This window comes from Dermochelys coriacea, chromosome 14 (assembly GCF_009764565.3).
Source record: "Dermochelys coriacea isolate rDerCor1 chromosome 14, rDerCor1.pri.v4, whole genome shotgun sequence".
Classification (NCBI taxonomy): domain Eukaryota; kingdom Metazoa; phylum Chordata; order Testudines; family Dermochelyidae; genus Dermochelys; species Dermochelys coriacea.
In genome coordinates, this window is record NC_050081.1 from 38,015,837 (window position 1) to 38,040,462 (window position 24,626).

General features: G+C 46.8%; 2 protein-coding genes across 2 annotated transcripts in view; both read right to left on the reverse strand.

Moving 5' to 3' along the window:
* Positions 1-24,626, reverse strand: part of LOC119842888 (killer cell lectin-like receptor subfamily B member 1A) — a 98,330-nt gene that overhangs the window by 29,147 nt on the left and 44,557 nt on the right. The gene's annotated exons all lie outside the window — the stretch shown is intronic.
* Positions 12,666-23,344, reverse strand: LOC119842979 (killer cell lectin-like receptor subfamily B member 1B allele A). Its single transcript, XM_038371865.2, has 6 exons — positions 21,741-23,344; positions 17,998-18,084; positions 17,059-17,226; positions 16,009-16,163; positions 14,753-14,865; positions 12,666-13,452 (listed from the first exon to the last, which is right to left on the reverse strand). Exons 1-6 carry the CDS (start codon positions 21,883-21,885, stop codon positions 13,329-13,331), a joined length of 792 nt encoding a protein of 263 aa, XP_038227793.2. The 5' UTR covers positions 21,886-23,344; the 3' UTR covers positions 12,666-13,328.

The following is a 24,626-nucleotide window of genomic DNA, read 5'->3' on the forward strand; positions in this document are numbered from 1 at the left end:
GGAAGTTGTATAGGGAAGTTCCTGCAGGGAAAAACAAAAGCCCTGGACAATCTTATAAGGAACTCATCATGCCTGCCCAAGGGGGATTAATGTTAACACATGACTGTCCCTTTGCTGGTCACTTGGGAGAACAGAGAACTTGACAGGCTAAAGAAAAATTTATACTGACTAGGAATACAGAATGATGTGAGGGTTTATTGTAAGTCTTGTGACTTATGTCAAAGGAGGAAGAGGCTCTGTAAGACCCCAGAAAGTTCCTCTACATCCCTTACCTGTAATTCAAGAGGCATTTCTAAGGATGGCAAGCACACTATGGGTCCTATGCCACATCCTACCCACAGAGGGAATAGATATATCTTGGTAGTAGGGACTTTGCTACTATATAGACAAAGCAACTGCTTCAAGATAACATTGAGACTGAGACCATCTCTGGCTGAGTTGGTTTTCCAAAACAGATTTTGTCTGACCATGGGTCGAATTTTATGTCACAGCTATTCAGTGAGCTATGGAAGTTGTGAGGGTGAAGCAGCTAGACTGTCCCATATCTCCCCAAAACCAATGGTTTAGTGGGAAAGTTCAATGGGACCTAAAATCCATGCTGAGGATATATGCAAATAAAAGGGGCCAAAATTGGGATGAGTTACTGCCATTTCTGTTGTATGTTTAAAGAGGTACCCCAAGAATCAATGGGGTTTTCCTCATTTGATCTTTTATATGGAAGGAAAGTGAGGGGACCCCTAGATCTCATCACAGACCCCTGGGAAGGGAACACTGAGGTAAAGGAAGAGCCAGTGACTGAATTATGTGCAGAGGTTCAGGACAGAATTAAAAGATATGATGGATATGGTTCGGACCAATCTCAAAGACAGTCAGTCTAAATAAAAGGCGTGGTATGACAAACATTATACTTGTAAATGCTTTTTTAAGATTGGTGTTGGTATTGGTATTGGTGCTAAACCCCGTGAAAAAATACAACATTCTTGGGAAGGACCCTTTGTGCTAATAGAAGAGGTAAATGAAGATACTTACCAGCTTAAAAAATCCCGTGATGATGCTCTCCCACAGTTCGTACATATGAACAGGCTTAAAGCTTACTACAGCACAGAAGCCATACTAAACATGATCTGTTGTGTGGAAGGGGGAAACTGAGGCATACCACCTCATTGATTTGATGGCTGAATGCCAAGATGGTTTAACTCTGGAAAGCATTGAGCTCTGTAATGAGTTAACCCCAGTTAAAAGGGCAGAGGTGTTATCAGTGCTGCAAGAATGCAGAGTTGTTTTCTAACAAGCCAGGAAAGACACACTTGCTAACTCACCAGATCATTGCAAAAGGAACAGAGCCACTTCCTTCCAGGTCTTATATGACCTCTGGCATGGTGCAAAAACTGATTTGTGAAGAGATACAAATCATGCTGGATCTGGGAGTAAGTAGAGAGTCTGACAGCTCCTAGGCATTCCCTGGGGCTCTGGTCCCTAAAAAATACCAACACTGTAAGATTTTGTGTTTACTATAGAAAACTTAATATTGTTATACTGCCACATGCATTGATGATATGCTGGATATTTTAAGCAAAGCTAAATATCTCAGTACTTTTGATTTAATTCAGGGTTATGGAAAATTCCTCTGGAGGAGGACACAGAGAAAAAAATCCTTGTATCCTGACATAGGACTCTATGAATTCACAATATTACCTTTCGACTTAATTAACATGGGCGCAACCTCAAAGAGACTTGTCAACAAAGTGTTAAATGGTTTACAGAATTTTGCAAGGGCATATATAGATGACATAGCAGTGTTAAATGACACTTTGTATGATCATAAAAAAACACTTGGGAACTGTGCTGTCAAGACTCAAGGAGGCTGGTCTAACCATAAAAGCCTCTAAGGGCAAAATAGGAGAGGCTAAAGTCCCTTATTTAGGACATTGGGTTGGAGGGGGCAGATATCCCCTGATCCTCTGAAAGTAGAAGACATTGTAAACTGGCTTGTGCCCCAAGTCAAAAAACAAGTCCAATCTTTCATAGGCCTAGTAAACTACTATAGAAGGTTTGTGCGTGGATTCAGTGACATTGTGGCTTCAACCACAGATCTGTGTAAAAAGAATCAGCCCAACAGAGTCATCTGGACAAAAGCGTGCCAGAAAGGCTTTGATAAGATAAAGAAAATCTTGTCTGAAAAGCCTATTCTACTTAGCCCTGATTTTGACAAGACGTTTGAACTATGTACATATGCATCTAACGTTGGTTTGGGAGCTGTGCTAAACAAACAGAGGAGGGTAACAAAAAGCACCCAGTTGCCTTCTTAAGCAAAAAGCTGTCACTAACTGAAAAAAAATTACTCTGTCATAGAAAAGGAGTGCTATGCCATTGTGTGGGCAGTTAAGCAGCTAAAGCCCTACCTCTTTAAGAGAAAGTTTAGGGTTTTGACGGAGCATTCACTATTAATATGACAAAATGATTAGGGGTATAGAACAGCTTCCATGTGACGTGAGATTAAAAAGACTGAAATTGCAGAGCTACGAACTGTGGTCTGTAACCTATCATTTAAATCCGCTTCTGTACCAAATTTTTAAAAAGGGCTCCAGAGGGGATCCTGGCAGTTACAGGCCAGTCAGTTTAACTTCAAACTGGTTGAAACTATAGTAAAGAACAAAATTATCAGACATATAGATGAATATAATTTGTTGGGGAAAAGACAGAAAAGACAAAATAAGAGAAAAAAGACCAAAAAAAAAGATAAAAAAGACAAAAAAGCCTTTTCCTCCCAGAAGACGTTGATGGACATTTGACTAGCCTGTCCAGCATTGAAGGAGAAAGTGGGGTGAATATGCAGGAACTTAGCAAGGACCTCTGGATCTAAAGACATAGACTGAACCTGCCTGAGTCAGTAGATTGAAAGCTGTAGCAAACTTATAAGTGCTTTAACATGAACCAGTCACTAGAGAGAGACAAAGGCCTCACTTGGAAAGGGGAAGTGTAAGAAGATCCCAAAGAGGCAGCTGTACCTGTAGGACCAATTTTGCTGCTCTTTCCACCCTGTGGAGGGATGGTCACATGAGTTGTTTCATTTGGGTTTCCAGGGAGCCCAGGACTGGACCTGGATCTGGCTTCTCAGCAGGAGATGTCCAACTTCCCATCTTTTCTGATTTATGATGACACAGGGACACCAAAAGCAGTGACGTTCATTTGAACCACCATTCTGCAGCCAGTAGTAACTACGGCCCTGTTCACAGTGGGTCTGGCGGTGTTGGCAGAGCCCTTCCTAAGGACAACTTCAAAGCAGTTCACTCGATTACAGCTCAAACGCGGTTTGGCTACGTGGGGTGATCAGGAAAAACAGGTTTTGCCCAAATACCCCAACCAGCCAGACTGCGTCTGGGCTGTGTTCGAATGAACTGTTTCAAAGCTCTCATTGACACTGCTTTTATCCCTGGGGTCAACCAGGCCTTAGCAGGCGCTGACCAAATCAACTCCAGGTCGCTGAATCGTCCTTCCTCTGTTTGTTTTCACTGACGTCCCATCCCGTGGGGTCTGGATTCAAGGGTTTCCCTGGGGAGAGAATTGTCGGGTTACTCTGGCTGGCTTGTGTCAGTGTTTTATCTGCCCAGCCACAGCCCTGCGCAGCAGAGTCAGTTAGAGCGGACAGTGCTAGGACTGCCCTGGTTTCTCTACAGCAATTTTTATCTGAAGGATCCCAAAACACTTGACGAACTTAGACACATGGAGGCATGCGCTGGAGTGGGGTCAGTTCCATGTAGAGAGAGTGGGGCCAGATCCTCGGCTGCTGGTGTGAACTGGGGCAGCTCCATTGAAATCACTGAACCCAGATCCCCGGTTGGTGAAATTAGCCATCGCTCCCCTGAAGTGGGGTCAGATCCCCAAGTGGTGTGAATCAGCTGGAGCTCCATTGGTGTCACTGGACAAAATCCACAGCTGGTGTGAATTGATCAAAGCTCAACAGGAGTCAATGGGGCTAGACCCCCCAGCTCTGATTGGTGATGTCTGTTTATAGAATTGTTACAGCCACACCTGAACTGGCAGGAATGATCACTTCCTCCTATGCAAGTAGATCACAAGTAGTAATTATGGTTCATTTGGAGAGCCTGCAATATCTCAAGTGGGTGAGTCCTTCCCGCTTTCTGCCCTTACGGGATGTCCTGTGAAGTCCCTGCATCCCTGGCAGGACAGGGACTGGGAGAGCAGCAGCGGACATAGATTTCCAGCTGCGCAATATAACAGCAGGAAAGCTACCAGCCGAGCAGATCTGAAGGGGGTGCTCCGTCTCCAACAGCAGCCAGCACCAGCTGCTTCAGTGGGAGGGGCAGGACACCCCTGTACTGGACCGTGATGGAACAACCTGCCCCCAGGGAGAGATTCTTCCCTCACCCCCATTGGTTAGAATGGTTAGAAGCTGGGGCTTGTACCTTGCCACAGGCGAGTTTAGAGCCCTTCCCACTCCAGGTTATTTTGTAATATTGATGTTTATAACTCTGGATGGTCCCTTTAGCTCTATAAATGCCAAGAGGTTGGCAGGATTTAAAAAAGATTGACCAGGGAGATCTTGTGGCAGCGAGTTCCACCAGCTAGCTGTGCCTTGTGTGAAAACTTGGGCTGTCAAGCAACTAAAAAAATTAATCGTGATTAATCGCACTGTTAAAAAATAATAGAATACTATTTATTTAAATATTTTTGGATGTTTTCTACATTTTCAAATATATTGATTTCAATAACAACACAGATTCCAAAGTGCACAGTGCTCACTGTATATTTATTTTTGAGTACAAATGTTTACACTGTAAAAAAGAAAAAAGAAATTGTATTTTTTCAATTCACCTTATACAAGTACTGTAGTGCAATCTCTTTATCATGACAGTTGAACTTACACATGTAGAATTATGTACAAAAAAATAACTGCACTCAAAAACAAAACAATGTAAAACTTTAGAGCCTATAAGTCCACTCCGTCCCACTTCTCATTCAGCCAATGGCTCAGACAAACAAGTTTGTTTACATTTATGGGAGATAAAGCTGCGGGCTTCTTATTTACAATGTCACCAAAAAGTGAGAACGGGCATTCACATGGCATTGTTGTAGCTGGCATCGCAATATATTTACATGCCAGATGAGGTAAAGATTCATATGTCCCTTCATGCTTCACCCACCATTCCTGAGACATGCTTCCATGCTGACGACCGGTTCTGCTTGATAACAATACAAAGCAGTGTGGATTGATGCACTTTCATTTCATCATCTGAGTCAGCAGAAGGTTGTTGTTACTTTTTAGTAGTTCAGGTTTTGTAGTTTCTGCATCAGTGTTTATCATTTAAGACTTCTGAAAGCATGCGCCACACCTCGTTCCTCTCAGATTTTGGAAGGCACTTCAGATTCTTAAACCCAAGTGCTGTAGCTATCTTTAGAAATCTCACATTGCTACCTTCTTTGCGTTTTGTCAGATCTGCAGTGAAAGTGTTCTTAAATCAAACAACATGTGCTGGGTCGTCATCCGAGATTGCAATAACATGAAATATATGGCAGAATGTGGGTAAAACAGAGCAAGAAACGTACTGTTCTCCCTCAAGGAGTTCAGTCACAAATTTAATTAACGCATTATTTTTTTAACGAGCGTCCTCAGCATGGAAGCATGTCCTCTGGAATGGTGTCCGAAGCATGAAGGGGCATATGCACGTGTAGCACATCTGGCACGTAAATACCTTGCAAAGCCAGCTACAAAAGTGCCATGCCATGTTCTCACTTTCAGGTGACCTTGTCAATAAGAAGCAGGCAGCATTATATCCCGTTAATGTAAACGAACTTGTCTGTCTGAGCGATTGGCTGAACAAGAAGTTCTGCCGTGGGGTGGAGAGATCAGACCCCACCTGGCTTTGCAGGGCAGACACATCCCAGGCTGGTCACTGTGGCCTGCCCAGGGGAATCATTGCCCTGTCCCCAGTGCCCCCTGCCCCACAGAAGCCCCCTGCAACCAGCCCCTCACAGACCCGCAGGGGAAAATGAGCTGGGAGATAAATTGGATTCGTAGGGCCAAAGCAGGGGACGCAGGATGGAACCAGCCTGGTGCCCCTCCCCCGTCCTGCAGATTAAACCCCTGCCCGCAACTCTCTGCTCACCTGGCAGCAGCCCCCCGTTACTGGAAAAGTTACTGGAAAAACTCACAGGCCCAGATCTCAAAGGTGGCAGATGAGACCCTAAATACCTTTGCGATTCTGAGCCCCATTAACTTCACTGAGCAGCCCCCTTTGACACTGTCATACCAGTATCCCCTGTATGGGACTGCCCCCTAGAGACTGAATTACAAATTATTATTTTAATGTATGATACTTAGAGATTACATTGTGCTAGACTCTAAAATACCTTACTCTTACCATGTGCTCTACCTATTGTCGTTTGTCTTACACTTGTCTATTCTGTGTTTGTACAGGCCCTAGCACAACTGAGTGCTGCTCCATGACTGGGGCTAAGTGCCACTGCAGTACAAATGCAATGGCACCGTCGCTCTTTACAGAGCATGGTATGTGCGCCGGTGAGTTCTTTGATGGCTGCTGAGTCCGATGGGCGAGTGACAGTCCAGTCCACGGGTACGACACACCCATACATGAGCAATGCTCTGAATCCGAGCAGCAGATTCTTTCCTCCTCCAATGTTGGTCGTCAAAAAGCTTGATCCAGGCTGCCTCGCTCCATCTACAAACTGACTCTGCCAACCAGCGCGGCATTCTCCGTTTCTTTCCCAATCATCCACTGAGATTCCAAAGGACACTAAGTCAGCTTTGCAAGCATCCCGGAATCTGCTTCTCTTTCTAGACCCTTTGCGAGCGTCAAAGTACTGCAAACTCTTCAGGATCCTGTAATCCGGCATTCGCGTGACATGACCAAGCTGCCTGAGTCCTTTCTTACTAATTGCTCCCATAAATGACATACCAGCATGATTTAGCACTTCCACGTTTGTCACCCCATCTTGCCATCTTCTCTGAAGAATTTTACTCAAGCATCTGACATGGAAGCTGGTTAGTCTTCTGGTATGTTTGGTGTAAGTCGTCCATGTTTCTGAGTCATATAGAAGAGTGGATAATACACACGTCTTATAAATATGGATTTTCATGTTAATTGACCATTTGTTATTATTCCCGGCTCTGTCTTGCAAATTGGTCCACACCATCCAGACAAATACGCTCTAGGGTGATATCTGGAACTGGTTCTGAAGAGCTTTGGGGCGTGATAACTGTCTTCTTCAAGCTTATTGCTAGCCCAGAGATTTTGCATGAATCAGAGAACTTGGTAATAAGATGTTGCAGGATATCAACATGGTGAGCCACAAGGCCTGCGTCATCTGCAAGCAACAGGCCCCTTATGATGATCTCCTTCACCTTCAACTTAGCTCTGAGCCGTGCAGTATTAAACCAACCTCCGTCATGTCTAGTGCTAGTATAGACACCCTCTCGGACATCACGGAACGCACGTTCAAGCAGGAATGGGAAGTAAGTATTAAACGATGTAGGAGCCACTATGCAACCCTGCTTCACTCCATTGTTGATGTTAAATGATGTTAAATTACTGGGGGTAAGTGTCACTTATAATACCAATAAATAATAATATACAAACATATAACAAAAAGCTGCCCCAAAGAGTTTACAATCTAAGTGTAAGACAACAATCAGGGAGAGAACCAGAAAACAACGAGAGGATATTGTTGCTGGACTTTCATCCTAACTGTCTAAGCCAGTGGTTTTCAACCTGTGCTCCCGCAGACCCCAGGGGGTCCATAGATTATGTCTAAGGGGTCCGCAAAAGGTGGTTGTTACCGTAGAACAGTGGTTTTCAACCGGTGGTCCGTGGAACTCTGGTGATCCGCAGACCAGGTCTAAGATTTACAAAGGGGTCCGCACCTCCATTCAAAATTTTGTAGGGGTCTGCAAATAAAAAAAGGTTGAAAACCATTGGGGCTTAGGGCATTTGCATCTTATTATTTCTGTTTCAAAGTGCCTAGGGGACCCTATTGTTCTGCTTCTCTTCTCTAGGTGATCCCTGGACTGCCCCACAATAGACGCACAGTGTGATCCAGGGACCCCTTAGTGCCACCTGCCAAAGGGGCCAGTGAGGGTGCCCGGGGTGTGCACATTCTAGCTCACCAAAGAGCATCATGCAGTTCTGTGTAAACACTGACCGTTATGGTCCCAATGTCTGTGTCTAGGTGAGTGGTCACCAGCAAAGGTGAAAACCAGGTTTTCTGTCAGACAAAGGCTGTTTCTCTCTCTCTGGCTGTTAATAGGTAAATTAAGTGTTGGATAGTTCACATTTGGGCTCCTCTCCCGGGTCTGAACCAAATGCTGAGGAAGGATGGGGGAAACCACACAGAGAGAAAAGTAACAGGATGGAACAGTGCCAGTTACTTTGCTTCTACCTCTATTTATAACTGGAAATTAAACCCTGTTGCTTTATCAGGAATGTAAATGTCTGCTGCTACTGCAGTCACTGAATGTGTAGATATTGACCCCAGCTGCTGGGCAAATGCTCTGAGTTATGACATTTGATCTGTAATAACATGTATGTACCGTATCTGTCTCACTTGTGTCTGAATTCTCTTTATATTTATATGTAATATATTAACCGACTCTTGTTGTTTTTTTTAAGTAGCATGGGGGAAACTCTCTCTCTTGTGGGATATGCGGATCTAAGGTTTTCCTTCATCTTCCTCATCCTCACCCAATAAATGTGCTGTTTTGTCAGATGCTACTTGGTAGTTTGTGAATCGTCACCTGACCCCTAGAGATTTGCCTGTCCTGCAGCAGTCCTTGCATTCAGAGGTGTGTGTTTATTTCTGCGGGTGTCCCAGTGGAGATGTAACAGCTGCTGTCTTGGCTGACACCCCAGGAGTTGAGCCAGGGAGTGTACAGAACAAGACGCATGAGCTACCATGAGCTTGAGCTGTAGGATCAGACTTTGTAGCAAAGAGTGTAACAGACGTAGATCCTCTGTGGAGCAGGCGCAGACAATGACCGGTGACACGTACTGACCAGTGTGTTACAGAGTCACTAATGGATCCGGGCAGAAATGTTTCAACAGGCTGTTTTTCCTGTCGGGAAAAGGGTGATTCATCAAAAATCAAGACATTCTGCAGGGATGCGTCTATTTTGACAAAAGTTTGGATGGAAACTTCCCTGGTCTCCTGCCTGCCTGGCTCCTCAGCAGCCCACCAAGTGGCCTTCTCAGGAGCCTGAGTTGTTAGACTCCCAGGTCCTCAGCATTGTGTCAGGTGGGGAGCTGGGTCTCCCAGTGCTTCCCACCGGTTTGGAAGTTTGCCCCCACTGGGATGCCAGGGAGCTGGGGAGGTGGGACTGGATGTTTTTGCAAAATTCTTCCCAAATTGAATTTTTTTAAAACAATCCCTCCTGTGGAAAGTATCACACAGCTGACCATTAATTCTTGTTTGGAACACACACACACTCACACACACACATACATACTGTCTCTCTGTTGAAAATGTGGAATTTTCCATGGGAGGGAATTTCCAGTTTCCCTCCCAACTCCAGTCTCTCAGGATGGGATGACTTTCGACGGGATTTTGGGACCAAACTGCCTTAAACTCCTTGGAAAATTCCAGCCTAGATGCTTATTTAGTGAGATGTATTGCGGGGGGGGGGGGAGGGCAGAGATTTGAAGAGACTTGTGGGCCCAGTTCTCATTGACTTTCTCTCCCAATTTCCTTAGAAAACCCCCCCAAAACATTGCTAGAAGAGGGGCACCTATTCCTAACACTCCAGCCCCCCTGCAATAACCTGAAAATGCATCACAAATAATATGCCTTAAGTGCAGCAGTACAATTTAATATAGGCCCTGCCTGCAATAAGTCAGGCAAATTACAAATCCAACATTCCCCACCTCCCCCCGCAACACACACACACTTGTAAATTACATATTTCACAACATTCCTTGAAGCTCATGTGACAGGCTGTTTCAGACCAAAGACCCGTGATCCTGAGTTCAGTGTGCTGCCACGTTGGCGCAGAGATCTGCCTACTGTTTCAGGGTCTTAGATTTACTCCAGGGATCACTTACACCAAGGTTACATGACTCTAACCTATATTCCGCAGTGCCCGGGGCCTGATTCTCGGCTACACTCACCTTTATACTACCACAGTGCGCAGCTGGCATAAGGGCCCTGCACGTACCCTGCTTCTAGGCTCTTGGTGTAGGGGCTGGACTGAGGATGTGGTCGCAATGCACTGTGCTACACCTATTCTGTGCTACCTAAGGCCAATAGAGAACAGACTGTAGATTACAGCAGCCTTGAAGCTGCTCTGATTTACACTGGGGGGCAGGCAGAGCTTTGCACAGACCCAGAATAGGGGAAGCAAAAAGGGGGCTTACATCCCAGCCTGAGCTGAGGAACGTAGTCACTGGGGATCAGGCCCTGTATCTCCAAAGGGGAGGTGTCAACACATCCAAATCTGTTTACGTACCATGGCACAATATTGACTATGTGCTGTGGTGCAGACAGCAGAGGAAGCCAGAGTTCACTTGCAGTTCCTCTTAGCGCCCGGCTTCTGTGATAAAAATACACTTCACTGTCACCAGTAAATCGGCCAGAGCTCCATTGAGTCGTTAGAGCCAAATCTCCAGCTGGTAGAAGTCAAAGAAGCTGGGCCAGTTAATGCTGGCTGGGGCTATGGCAGTGGTCCCCAAACTTTTTTGGTCATGCCCCACCCGGCCCCCCTCCTTACCTGGTCCCTGCCCCGCTGGGATTGGGGCTGCAGCTGAGGCTGGGAGCGGGGCCATGGCCGGAGCCGGAGTTGCAGCTGGGGCTGCAGCCAGAAGCGGAGCTGGGACCGGGAGCCAGGGGCAAGGCCAGGGCTGGAGCTGTGGCTGGGGGCGGGGCAGAGCTGGGGGCAAAGTGGGGCTGGATGGCACTCCCTCCCTGCTCCACATGGGGGCTGGCCCGGGCCACCCCAAACTTTCCTCTGCACCCCCCTTAGGCGGGCCCACCCCACAGTTTGGGGACCACTGGGCTATGGCCTGGTAATTGTAACTATATTTATAATGAGCATTTAAGAGACGCCTTTCACACATACAGTGGAATAGTGCTATGTGTTTTTCGTCGCCTGATGGAAGCGATATCTGCTCTTTTGTGGTCAACTGTGCTCCGGAGGTGTCGAAGATCAACTAAGAACTTTGAATCACACTTTAAGATGAGCGAGGGTTTTTTTAACTTACTACCTCAGGTGGTCAGAGCTGTCTCTTTACAAAGATTTTGAAAAATTGCAGCTGTTTCAGAGAATTACAAGAAGGATTTAAGCTCTGGCAAACATGCCGGGCAGTGGATGACATTAAAGAGATCAGTCTACTTCACTTATCACACACAAGGTTCAGGAGAGACTAGTTCACAGTCTACACGGGAAGAGCATTGCTAATCGAGATCTCGAGTCAAACACACTGAGGCAGAAGATCCCGTGGCTGGAAGCTGAAGCAAGACAAATTCAGACTGCAAATAAACTGCCTCTTTGTTAGCAGTGAACGGAACTAGCCATCGGAGCAACTTACCGAGGGACATGGTGGTTTCGCCATCGCGTGAGCTCTTTACTCACGATTGGGTTGGTCTAAGAGCTGTCGCTCAGCCACAAGGATTGGGCTCCGTGCCGGAATCACCGGATGCGATTCTCCGGCCTGTGTTATGCCGGAGATCAGACGAAATCATCGGAATGGTCCTTTCTGGCCTTAAAAATCTACGGCGTTTTTCCTTCCGTTTCTGGAATTTATATTTATTTTGGTTACTTTGCTCATTTAACTGTACTTCGTGTAACGGCCGAAATCTGCACCATAGTCCAGTGCCTCTGTTTGTGCATCTGTCCTGTGCCAAGAAGAGAACAACCGTTTTTTTAAAAACCACAACAATTGGCAGGGGATTTAGGCACAGGCACTGGCTTCCTCATTTCCCTGGGGGTGCTCGACCCCCACTCCGCCCCATGGCCCCACCCCACCCTGTGTCTTCCCGCCCCCGCTCCGCCTCTTCCCGCACCATTCCATCCCCTCCCGCTCCGCGCCTCCTGCATGCCACTGAGCAGCTGATCCGCAGCGGGCTGGAGTTGCTGGGAGGGAGCGGGAGGAGCTGATCGGTGGGGCCGCCAGTGGGTGCTGAGCACCCTCTATTTTTTTTCATGGATGCTCCAGCCCCGGACCACCCACGGAGTCAGCGCCTATGGACTGAGACTACTTTAAACTCTATGGGCCAAATCCTCAGATGGCGTAAGCTGTCATAGCTCCGTCAACATCAGTGGACCTTGTGGATAAGACATTGAACTGTAGCACAAGCGTTCTCCCTCCAGTTCTTGGCTCTGGCCTGGTTTACATTCAAAATGTAAGTTGGCATAGCGAGGCCTCTCAGAGGTCTGATAAATCCAAACCCCTGAGCACAGGAGCAAAGCCAGCCTAACCCCCAGTGTAGACACAACTGGGTCAATGGAAGAGTGCGTCTGTCAACCTGCACAGGGAGGTGAAGTTTCTGCACCAAGGAAAAACCCCTCCCGTTGCTGTCGGCTGCGTCTACACTACAGGGTTATACCAGCATCTCACTATGTTACTATAGTTCCTGTAGTGTAGACACACCTTCTTTTTTATACTCCTGTTGTGACCTTGTAATCACTTAATCACTGGGCCTCAATTCCCCATTTATTAAATGTAGATAGTAATGTTTGCTCTGTCCAGTTAGGCTTTGATTTTCAGAGGAGCCTAAGAGTTGAATTTCATTGGGATTTGAACACCTGACACCCTCAGGGGCCTTGGAATCTCAGACTCTGATTGTAAATTCTCTGGGACATGGAGTATCTCATACTGTGTCTGTGCAGCGCCCGGCACAATGGGGCTCTGATCTCAGCTGGGGCAGGGACTGTCTGTGGCTGTGTGTCTGGGCAGCGCCCGGCACCATGGGGCCCTGATCTGAGCGCTACCATAATGCACATAATGATGTCCCAGGAATCAATTAATTTTTATACACTGAAAACAATTTTAGATGCCAAGTGTTTTTATAATTTTGTAAATCTAGAACCCTTCCAAAGGACCAGATCCCCAGCTGGTATAAATCGGGGGGAGCTCCATTGGAGTCAATGTGGCCAGACCCCCAGCTGGTTGAAAGCAGCCATAACTCCATTTGAATCAGTGAGCCTAGATCCCAGGCTGATGTGAATCATTCTTGCTCCACTGACTTTAATGGAGCGGCCCAGATTTCCCCTACCTGAAAATTTGTTAGTGGTAATAAAGACAAATACACTAGATGTTTTGCATTCCACCTATTCAAACAGAGGTCACCAATCCACCCGGTTAAATTAGCACAGCTTCCTTTTGGCAAATCCATTTATAGTCAGTGGTGCAGATTTCAGACTGGATCCGATTCTTCTTTACTGCAGCACAGCTGTTCTCTTCAGCAGAACCCAATACCGTGAATCTAAGGAGTGAAGGAGACAGTCACTATCGGTGTGTTTAGAGGTGAAGAAGAGCAGCTTTTCTCCTCCCTTCCAGGAGGCTGGGGTTCCAGCCATCAACTCTAGTCTTTCCCTAGGTAAGCTAATATGTAAAGCAAGTTGGTATGTTTAAGTCCAGACCTGGTGAAGAGATGTACATGGTACAGAAACTTGCAGCGCAGTGTTTAATGCTGGTGCTCCTTCAAAGAGGCCAAGCTTTAGAACCCTGCAAATGTTCCACTTTTGAAACTTACATGAAAAGTTGAGTTTCAGAGTAGCAGCCTGTTAGTCTGTATTCGCAAAAAGAAAAGGAGGACTTGTGGCACCTTAGAGACTAACAAATTTATTTGAGCATAAGCTTTCGAGAGCTACAGCTCACTTCATCGGATGCATTCAGTGGAAAATGGAAAATGAAAAGTTGAGTCAATTTCAAATTTCAATTAAAAAATGGGGAAGTTTTGATGAAATTTGTGTGACTTTTTTTCTAGGATTAGTTTTTTGACCAACTATTGAGGTAGTTGGAACTTTCTGAGTTTTGAAACCGATCAGCTTTGGAATTCTGAAATCTCAAATGTTGATTAAAAACAAGAAATGACTTTAAAAATTGTTTCCCCTGTTGTGTAACCAGTTCCATAGGTGCTGTCTCCGTTGATGCTCTGGGGCTGGGGCACCCACGGGGCAAAAATAGTGGGTGCTCAGCACCCACCAGCCACCCGCCAATCAGCTGTTCAGTGGCAGGCGGGAGATGCTGAGGGGAGGGGGCGGAGCCAGGGCGGGAAGAGGCAGAGTGAGGGTGAGGCCATGGGGGAAGGGGCAAAGTGGAGGCAGAGCCTTGGGGTGGAGCAAGGGTGGAACACCCCCAGAAAGAAGAAAGTCGGCACCTGTGACCAGTTCTGCCAAGGACTGATGAGCCCAGGGTTGCCAACCCTCCAGGATTACCCTGGAATCTCCAGGAATTAAAGATTAATCTTTAATTAAAGATGATGTCATGTGATGAAATCTCCAGGAATTCAGCCAACCAAAGCTGGCAACCCTAGATGAGCCCATGCAAACAAAGACCCTGATTCATTTATATATTTGCTGACCTTTCCTCCCCTGTGTGCTGCCATTCACTCCAATGAGACTTAAAGTTAAACCCATGTGTGTTTGCAAGATTGAGGCCTTTATACTGTAAAATTAATGGATGAAATCCTTCACCAGCAGATTTGCCATTGGCTTTAATGGGGATTTCACTCTATATACTTATTGCAGGCTGATGTCAAATACTAATCAGGAAACACTCACCGTGTTTGATTTAATGGGGAACCATCCATCCAGGTCCACTTCCTCCCTGGGGATGTGATGTTGAGTCCAATCCACATCGGATTTTGATTTCTTGTAGTATTCTGTATGAACTCCTGTGAAATGGACAAGGGTCAGAGAGAACAGAACAAGGTAGAATTCTCTGGTTCCTTTGCTCATGATGCGAATGAGACCTGATCTCTAGTTGGGCGTTTGATCACTAATATTGGTGACAAACCAGGACTAGCTGAAACGCCAATTGAAAGTACTGTAAACATAACAAATAACTTACACTACTAATTAATAACTGAGATTTTGATTAATTTTGTTTAAAATTTTCAGTGAACTTCAGTAAACATTCTCAATGTTTTTGAATGAAACTTTTTTTACAATTTTTTTTCTGGCTTTTTTTTAACACAGCTCTAATGAATAATTAGTAACATCTCAGCTCTGGGCAAACTCTTTGCTGTTATCCAGCTACTGCACCTCTTTCCATATAGGGCATGATTCTGTACTGAGTGAACAAACCCTGTGCAGCATTGCTATACAGCTGTTACCCAGCTGCCCCACCCCAGAAGTAGCCGCATCCCAGTGATAGCTGAACAATCCCTGTCTCCAGTTTGTACTTCATCATTTTAAGACCGTAAAATGCTTTGGGATCTATTATTAATGTATTGATTTCAGTATATTTAGGCTTGGAAAGATTAGATTTTTATTGGTAAATGTCGACTTCACTGTAGACACACAAACTGATGAAAAAATATTTCCATTGATGATGATAAAAATTTACAGAGAGGCAAAATAAGAAAAATACTGCTTGAGAAGTTAGCATTTGATTTAAGGATTCTTACTTTGCATATTTTGATGGTTACAAACCTTTACCGTTTTGAATCTCAATGTCTACTGTCATTAAATAATTATGGTCGGACCTCCCTGCCCAGTGTCTGCCCCTGCCCCATGATTTCCCACAACTGTGGAAATGTAAAACAATAAAAATACTTATAACCCATAAGTGTGCACAACTGAAAATTTAAATTGCTAAAAAAATTAAAAATTATTAAAAATAAATGGAGAATATCTGTCAAAATTCTGAAAAAGATGAACATCTCGTTTCACTGTAAAATTTTCCAGGGAAAAATAGAAAAATTGTGAATGAAAATGTTGCTTTCAAAAGTTTGTTGATAGAAAAATAAAAAGGGATTCTTGACCTGCTCTCATTAACAAGGACAAAGTACGGTGAAGTTTAGCACTTTCTTTACCAGCTCCTCCTGGTCCTGGATCACTAGCAGTTGAGATCCCCTCCGTGAGCAGTCATCACGGCCCCTGCTCCAGTATTGATTCTCTTCAGACAGCCAGTAGCACTTGTCCCTGTGTGGCACCCAGTGCCTGGGGCAGAGTTTGCACTCGGAGCCCTCTGGATGGGGAAATGGAACAGTATCAATAACAGGTCTGATCATTCGAACAGCTCTGACCAGCTTCCCCCGCAGAGACGCACGGAGCCTTCCCACTCAGTGTGTGTTAGTGAGACAACGTGCAGTGCATTGGCAGAGCTCTGGGGAGGGTGGCAAGATCATAACACCATGGGGTGCTCTGAGTCAGTGCTGACCCCAATACCTCCGTGTGATGCAAGGGGGCGCTGTACTGCAGGCTAGTGGAGCGGGGGGGCTCAGGAGGGGGCACCCTCCCTTCACAGCCATTACTGGCTCCAAAGCCCCAGTGTGGCACTGGGGGCACTGTGTTGGGCCATCAGAGGCTCAATGGGGGCACTCTCACCTTGCATCCACTGCTGACCCCAATGCACCAGTGCAGTGCTAAGAGGCGCTGTGCTGCAGGGCTCAATAGGGAGTATGCTAATGTCAGTCAATGCTGGCCCTGATCTCAGCTGGGGCAGGGACTGTCTCTCCCTGTGGGTCTGTGCAGCGCCTGGCACAACGGGGCCCTGATCTCAGCTGGGGCAGGGACTGTCTCTCCCTGTGGGTCTGTGCAGCGCCCGGCCCAACGGGGCCCTGATCTCAGTTAGTGCCTCTGGGTGCTACACATGTAATACACGTATGAGCTAAAGAACTGTAAAATCTTATTACACTATTATGGCTCCAGCTGCCTGTATTTTCCAGGGCTCTGCCCACCCTGACTGGCCACGAGCTGTCGCAGCTGAGGCTGTAGGTTCCTGGCGATATCACAGAGGCTCAGGAAAGGAGGGATGGGATAGAGAGGGGGTGGGAACGAAGGTGTCTCGGCTTTATGAAAACATCAGGGTGCGTAACAGTGAGGGTGAGTGACGGGCTGGATACAGGATGCGCGGGGGTTACCTGCTGAGCTGTTTTCCACCTCACACAAGTTTTGCTTCAGGTAAGATCGGAAATCCTCCAATGTACAGTTGTACACTGTTGTGTTTCGATTTATCTCACAGGAATCGCTCTTCTGAGCGGTCTGCGGGACGGCTGCCGTGTGGCGATTCTGGGATGGGCGCTGGCAAACTTCAAGATAAAAAGAAGCAAAAAATTGGAAAAGACAAGGCCAGATTCCAGCTGGTGTAGATCGGCCGTGACTCCATCCACGGGCACTGATTTTTGGTTTTCCCAGGGGGTGCTCCGTCCCCGCTCTGTCCTGAGGCTCCACTCTTGCTCCTCCTCTCCTCCTTGTGCCCCACCCTCGCTCTGCCTCTTCATGCCCCCGCTCCACCCCCTTCCCCTTCGCCATCCCCTCCCCCTTCTTTTCCTCACTGTCCCCTGCCCCATCTCCTTCTCTTCCCCCTGCCCCATCCCCTCCCTCTCCCTCTCCCCTCCCCTTCCCCCTGCCCTCCCAACAGCTGATCAGCAGCCAGCACTGGGGCCAGGCTGAACCACTGTGGTTGATGGGTGCTGAGCCCCCCCTATTTTTTTTCTGTGGGTGCCTGAGGCCCAGAGCACCCCTGGCATCAGCACCTATGGCTCCATCGGAGTCCATGGGCCAGATTCCCAGGCGGTGTAAATCAATGTATTTCCACTGGAGTCAATGGGCCAGATCCCCAGGCCGTGTAAATCAATGACACTGGCAATTTATAGCAACTGAGAATCTGGCACAGTTGACCCAGAATCACAAATTTCAAGGCTAGAAGAGACCATTTGGATCGTCTAGTCTGACCTCCTGTATCACCCAGGCCTGAGGCTGCCGCTCAGCGATGCTGGCATTGCGCCCCAACCACGTGTGTTGAGTTCCCGCTGCGTTGCTGGGCCGCAGCACAAAACCCACAGCCGGGGGCTACTCACCCAGGACCACCAGCACTATCACAGCTCCCAGCAGGACGAAGTTCCCGGCGCAGCTGACCCGATGCCAAAGCGGACATTGCGGACAAGCTGCAAGAAGCAAGGGGGGAAATGCAGAGCCGGTTTGCATGCACCAGAGGAGATAACTGTCTGTGGTGCACCCACACCCACTGACATCTGCAAGGCGACGTCTCTGTCCTTTAACGCGCTGGCCTGGCCTGTTTGCAGTTCTCGCCTGTCAGTGGAAACAAGCCCCCTTGTTTGACTGTGGCTAGCTGAGCAAATTGCTTGCAAAAGTCTCTGAGACGGCGGTGGAGAAGACACTGCTCTTCTCAGCTCAGCAGATCAGGAAACCCACTGCCGGAAGTGTGTGGGGGGGGAGATGAACGTGTGTTAATGCAGTGGATGAAGTGGGTTCTAGCCCACAAAAGTTTATACCCAAATAAATTTGTTAGTCTCTAAGGTGCCACAAGGACTCCTCCTTGTTTTTGCTAATACAGACTAACACGGCTATCCATCTGAAACCCATGTGCTAATGATCATACAGAGATACAATAAACGGGTGTAAACCATCAGCTCTGAGTAGATATCTAAACTGAGGCTGGATGGGATGATTCCGATCATCTCGTCTCATCTCCTGCAACACACAGGGCTGAGAATTTCACCTAGGATTTCCTGCCTCGAGCCCAGCAATACATGGTCAGATGAAAGTGTGCCACAGAATACATCGATCAGTGACACACCTGTGCAGGAGGCATCATCTTCTAAGGGATTCCTTTGTGCTGCGATGCCGGTTTAGAGAGGGGGAGGAGCTGTCAGACCCAGCGCGGAGAGACCAACACTCTCCTTGGTTGTGAAACCCACAAAAAAACTTGACAACAGCTAGGCTGAGGGTGCAGCCACTACAGCTCATCACAGCGACCATTATGGGCTCGTTATTCTCCCCTAGCCATCTGTCTGTCACCTTCTGTTGTCTCTTGTCTTAGGCCCAGATTGGAAATGCCATAGGGCAGGGCACTGCCTTTTTATCCCGGGTTTGTACAGCTCCAAGCACAGCGGCGTCCTGGTAAACGACTGGGGCTGCTAGAGGCCACGATAATACATATAACAATTAAGTGACTTGATCGAGGCCACACACGGAGTCAGTGGCAGAGCCAAGAACCAAAACCAGATTTCCCACGTGCTAGCCTGGTACCTTAGCAACAAGGACATCTAGCTAAAAGAGGCACTTGCACTGAAACACTGGAGTGGGACTGCCTCTGGATGGTGACTCAGCGAAAGCTCTGCTCCCTCTATGATTCAGAGCCATAGCTGATCGGTTTAGGGACTAAAAATTCGTTGCTGTTTTTTATCCCCTCCAGGAGTCAGCCCGACTCTAGAAGAAACTGGAATCAGTAACAGAATTCTGTCCTCCTAAGGAATTCATCTGGCTCTGTTTCTGTAGCAGCTGAGCGCCTCATCGTAACCCGGGAAATATTTACCCTCCCTGCCCTGCTCTGAGACAGAGCAGCACCGTTATCCCCACCTTGTGTAGATACCAAGGCCAGAAGGGACCTTTGTGATCATCTAGTCTGACCTTTAGATAGCACAGGCCAGACACCTGCCCCAAAATAATGCCTTCAGTGGAGCTGTCAGAAAAACGTCCCAGCTTGATTTAAAAACAGTCAGTGATGGAGAATCCCCCGTGACCCTTGGTAAATTATTCCACGGGTTAATTACTCTCCCTGTTACAAATGCACTCCTTATTTCTAGCCTTAATTTGTCTAGCTTCAAGTTCCAGCCCTTGGGTTGTGTTAGAGCTTTGCTAGACTGAAGAGCCCGTCATTAAATATTTGTACTGACAGCCTGGGATCAAGTCACCCCGTCACCTTCTCTTTGTTACGCTAACTAGATGGAGCTCCTGGAATCTCTCACTGTAACGCAGGTTTTCTAACCCTTTAATCGTTCTCGTGGCTCTTCCCTGACCCCTCTCTAGTTCATTAACCTCCTTCTTGAACAGCGCACACCAGCACTGGCCGCAGGAGCCCAGCAACAGTTGTACCGGGGACACAGGGCGTGTGCAAAAAAGGACTTAAACCCTGGTCTTCCAAGTTCTGGGCAAGTGTCCTTCCCCCCCGGGCCTCCCTGCTCCTTCGTCTTGGTCTTAGTACATGTCGACCGCACTCCAGTCGGGCAATGGGATGGCACAGGAGGGCAGAGCTATACAATATACTGTGATCAACTGAGTATTGCTTTCACTATGCCCACAGCCTGCATGAAATCATTTTCTGTGCAAAGTAAAGCTGCAGTTACTCAGCACTGGGGTCACATTTTCCTCAGCGCTCAGGGCCAGATTTGCAAGGCATCAGTACCCACAATCAGGGCTCGGTGTCTGAGGAGACAGCTTTCCAGATGATCCCAGTCCAACACCAACTCCGGCTGTGACAGTGTATGGGCGGATTTCCAGAGATTAGTACCCAATGCGCTGGGCTTCCCTGAAACCTAGCCACTGAGTTGGATGCCCACATGAAAGCTGAGATCCCCTGCAAATTTGGTCCCACTTGTGGTGCTGAGCATTGTGGGAAAATAAATAAATAAATCAAGGCATAAAGGCCAGATGCTCAGCTGCTATAAATCAGCAAAGCCCTGTAGCTGCCAATGGTGTTATCGCGATTTACACCAGGTGCCAATCTGGCTCTTAGACTGTAGCTGGTTTGGAAGAGTTCAGAGACACTGTCTCGTTTACCAGTCCAGAAGCGAGTCAAAGCATTACCCTGACCTTATCCTACAGGCTAGAGCAGTAGTTCCCAAACTTTAACAATCCGTGAACCCCTTTAACTAAAATGTCAAGTCTCACGAACCCCCTCCTAAAAATGAAAATTTCCTGGGATTTTCTCCTTTACCTGAGTATAAATGATAAAAGCTGTGATCTTGGAAATATAGCCTAACCTAAATCCAGACTCCCAGCTGGTGCAAATCAGATGTAATGCACCTGTTGATTATCTGGCCCTGCATAGTGATGCCCAGAAAAAAATCTATGTGAAGGTGGAGCGAAGGTGGAGTGTATATTTTATCTCTAATTTAATGGTAAATGCATTCCAGGGGTGTTATAATCATCCTACCACCAAGCACTGCCTCAAAATTGAGAGTTAAGATTTCCCTGAAAAGGAATTCAGGTCTGCAAATGCACAATTAAGGCAGCCACACAACTTACATCTGCCCTGTAGTGATGCCATGAAATAAATATGCAATTAGGATGAACGCATTTTAGCATTTTGGATGCTGGGTTTGATGAAGCTGATTTGAAAGAGACATTAGATTGTCTTCAGATTATTTTCTTTCATAGAGTCAGGGCTGGTTTCAGATCTCAGTGACCCTGTTCCAAATCCAGAGTGACTCCACTGCAATGAATTGAGTCAGGGCTGGATTCTAATCTCAGTTACCTTGTTCCAAATCCAGAGTGACTCCCCTGCAATGAATGAATGGGGTCAGGGCTGGATTTTGATCTCAGTGACCAGAGGTAAATCCAGAGCAACCCCACTGAAGTCAGTGGAGTTAGGACCAAATTCTGATCTCAGTGACTGGGTTTAAATCCGGAGTTAATACATTGAAGTCAGTGAAGCTATGCCTGCTTGCACCAGATGGGGATCTGACCCCTCATGCATTGCTAGACCTGCTATTTATCAACATTACAGTCGCAAAAATGGAATCCCAGCCTCCCAAAATCCACACTCCTGAAAAAACACCACAAAGTAAAAGGCACTCACTGTGATGCTGAGCCGGGGCTGACATGTCGCTGGGCAGAGAGCCTGCCGAGAGGTTTACATAATTGTAGACTTCTCCATCAGCCATGGCAGGCAAGGGCAACAGCTGTGTGTGAAGGCACCGTCCTAGCTGTGTGTGAGCTAACATGAACACGCCTCCACCAGGAAATATTGTGTTGGTTGAAACCTGCCACCTTCCAACCACCGCGTGGGCTTTGGCGAATGGCTGAATAATTTGTACCTTCTGCCCCTGCTGCTCTTTTCAAAACTGCCAGGAGAGTTGGCTGCTCGACTCGACTCCGATTCAATGCAGATCCTAACTCAGTTAGGCAGCAAATGCCAATCCGGAGCCATACAGAGCCAGTGCAAATGGGCCTGTGTCTAGATCCTGCCCCTCTGCTTTTGTCTGTGCTTGGAGAACAAATGGTCTTTGAGGAGGCTTCCCACAGCAGCCAACTGTCCAAAGCCTGTGTAGCTATTTTAGCTCAAGAGGTGGAAATGAGCTCGAAAAGAGGGTGGGTGGACAGGTTTCCATCACAATGTTTTCACTACCATGAATTTTTATTTTTGGGTAGAAAGCAGCCGCTTTCCTCGAAAAGTTTGGAAAGTTCGTTCCCCAACAAAAAATCCCCCACCCGAAAAGAAAAGGTTGCAACTGGGGGCGGGGCAGGGGAAGATTTTGTGTGGGGAGGTTGCTCAAGAAGAGGAAAGTTTCCACTGAAAATGTTGATAAAAATGGTGGAAAAAATCACTTCCCATCAACTTTTTCTCTGTGTGTGTGTGTGTTGGGGGTGGGAGACAGCATTTCCCAACGTTTGAAATCAAACTTCTCTGGCCTGTTTTAACTGCATGGTCCAAGGGGCGGGAAGTTGGTGTTTTTATTATTTATTATTTGCCTTGGGGCAGTTGTTTCATTATATGTGTAGCTAAACAGACTTGCCCTCCCTTAGCACCCTAAATATAGCAGCATGGATGTTGTCTCAGGCTAGCAACTCAAGTCCAAGCCTGCCTGCCTTCCCCCGGGTCTGAGCTCAGGGCACTAGCCCAAGTCACTAGCACCGTACCCGCCATCCTGCCAGTTTTTCAATGCTAGCTCTGGCGAAGCTAGCACGAATCTTTTCACCAGTAGCCCTGGTACGTGGGAGCAGAGCATGGCAATGACCTGCTCTGGCTGCAAGTGCCCCCTAGCTGGCCTTCAAACCTCCCTGCTCATTGACTAGCTAAAAAAAGTCACCCACCTATCACTGAAGTTTTTCTTTCTACTGCAGAAGACCTTTCCAGCCCACCCACTGCTCTGAGTGTGATCTACACCCCGGTGACCTACGATGAAGTTTAGAACCTAGCATGAAAACAGCTGGAGAATGTGGCTGTGTCGAATGATTAATAATTTCACAGATTTGAAGCTCATTAGATCGTCTTGTCTAATGGCCGTAACGCAGGCCAGAGAATATCTGTAGTGCTGTGTCAAGTCCATAGCGGCTGTTTGAGATGCCTTAATTTGATGATACTTGACAATACTTTCCTCCATAGTGAATAAATATAGTGCACAATGACAGGCCCCAACAGACCTGTTAAAAGTGAAAGTGTAAAACATTTTGGGGTTGAAAAAAAAAGCCTTTTCAAAACCAGACATTTCTACCCCAAAATGTACTTTTGATGGGTTTTTTTAAAAAACAAAATATTGAGTTATTTAGCATTTTTCCTTTCCCTCCTGTGACAAAAATTGAGGATTTTCTTAGTGTTTCACGTGAATTATGGTATGTGCCTCAGTTTCCCCTGTGTGTTTCATGTTTAACGAGGTGGTGGGAGAGGGTTTGTTGTTGCAGAGGACCCTCTAGGTGTGACCTTGCCTGGAAGCCAGGACCCCGGACGGCGGCCTGGAGATGGGGTACCCTAGCAACTGGTGACCTGGAGCACAAGTCCTGTGAGTCCAGGACACCCCCCTTCTTTCTTCCTTTTATTTCCAGTGGTGAAAGGGAAAAGATCAGGGGGAGGGGTGGAAAGAGGAAATAACCCACAAACACCCCCTGCCCCAAAAAATGGGGGGGGGAATGAAAAAGTTCTAAAAAAAATTTCTGATGAAAATTTACAAACACAAAAAAAAATTTAATAAATGAAACATTTAAAAACTTTAAAAATGAAAAAAGGTCCATAGATTCTAAGGCCAGACTGGACCACTGTGATCATAGTCCCGGGGTAGTCAATTATTTTTTGTCAAGATCCCAGTCTCTTGGTCAAGCTCTAGTCAATGTCCAGACTCCCGGGAAAAGAATTTAAAAAACCCAATAATGATAATAAATAAGTAAATTAAAGGATGTCAGGGTTCATTCAGAAGCATCTGGTGGTCCGGCTTTGATCTGCGGTCTGTTTATTGACTACCCCGATTTAGTCTGACCTATATAACACAAGCCAAAGAACTCCGCGGAGTTCATTCCTCTTTGAACTCCAGCCTGGCTTCCAGAAAAAGATCCAGTCTTGATTCAAGAATTTGGAAGCTTTCGTCTATTTTTTCACAACCAGCCGTAAGCCCTTATCATGCAAACTGAACCTAGTCTCATTGCGTTGTGGGTCACTTTTGCTCAGGATTGTGGGAGATGTCCGTCCAACTTGGGGAATTGTTGGAAGAGGAAATAATCCACGTGGCTGCATGGAGGATTCCCAAAAGGATTTATTATTATCTTACCATAGCACCAACCTTAACCCTAACCCAGTGCTGCTCTACATACAAATGGTAAGTATTTAGCGTGGGCATAGTCGTCTAGCCAAGCGATGGCATCTTCAGTGGCGTGATGCGGTTCTAGCCCACCGCTGACCCTAGTCAGTAGGCATTCATCGACAATGCGCATCATCGTCTGTGTTGCACCGCAGCTACACAAAGGGCTGTCACGA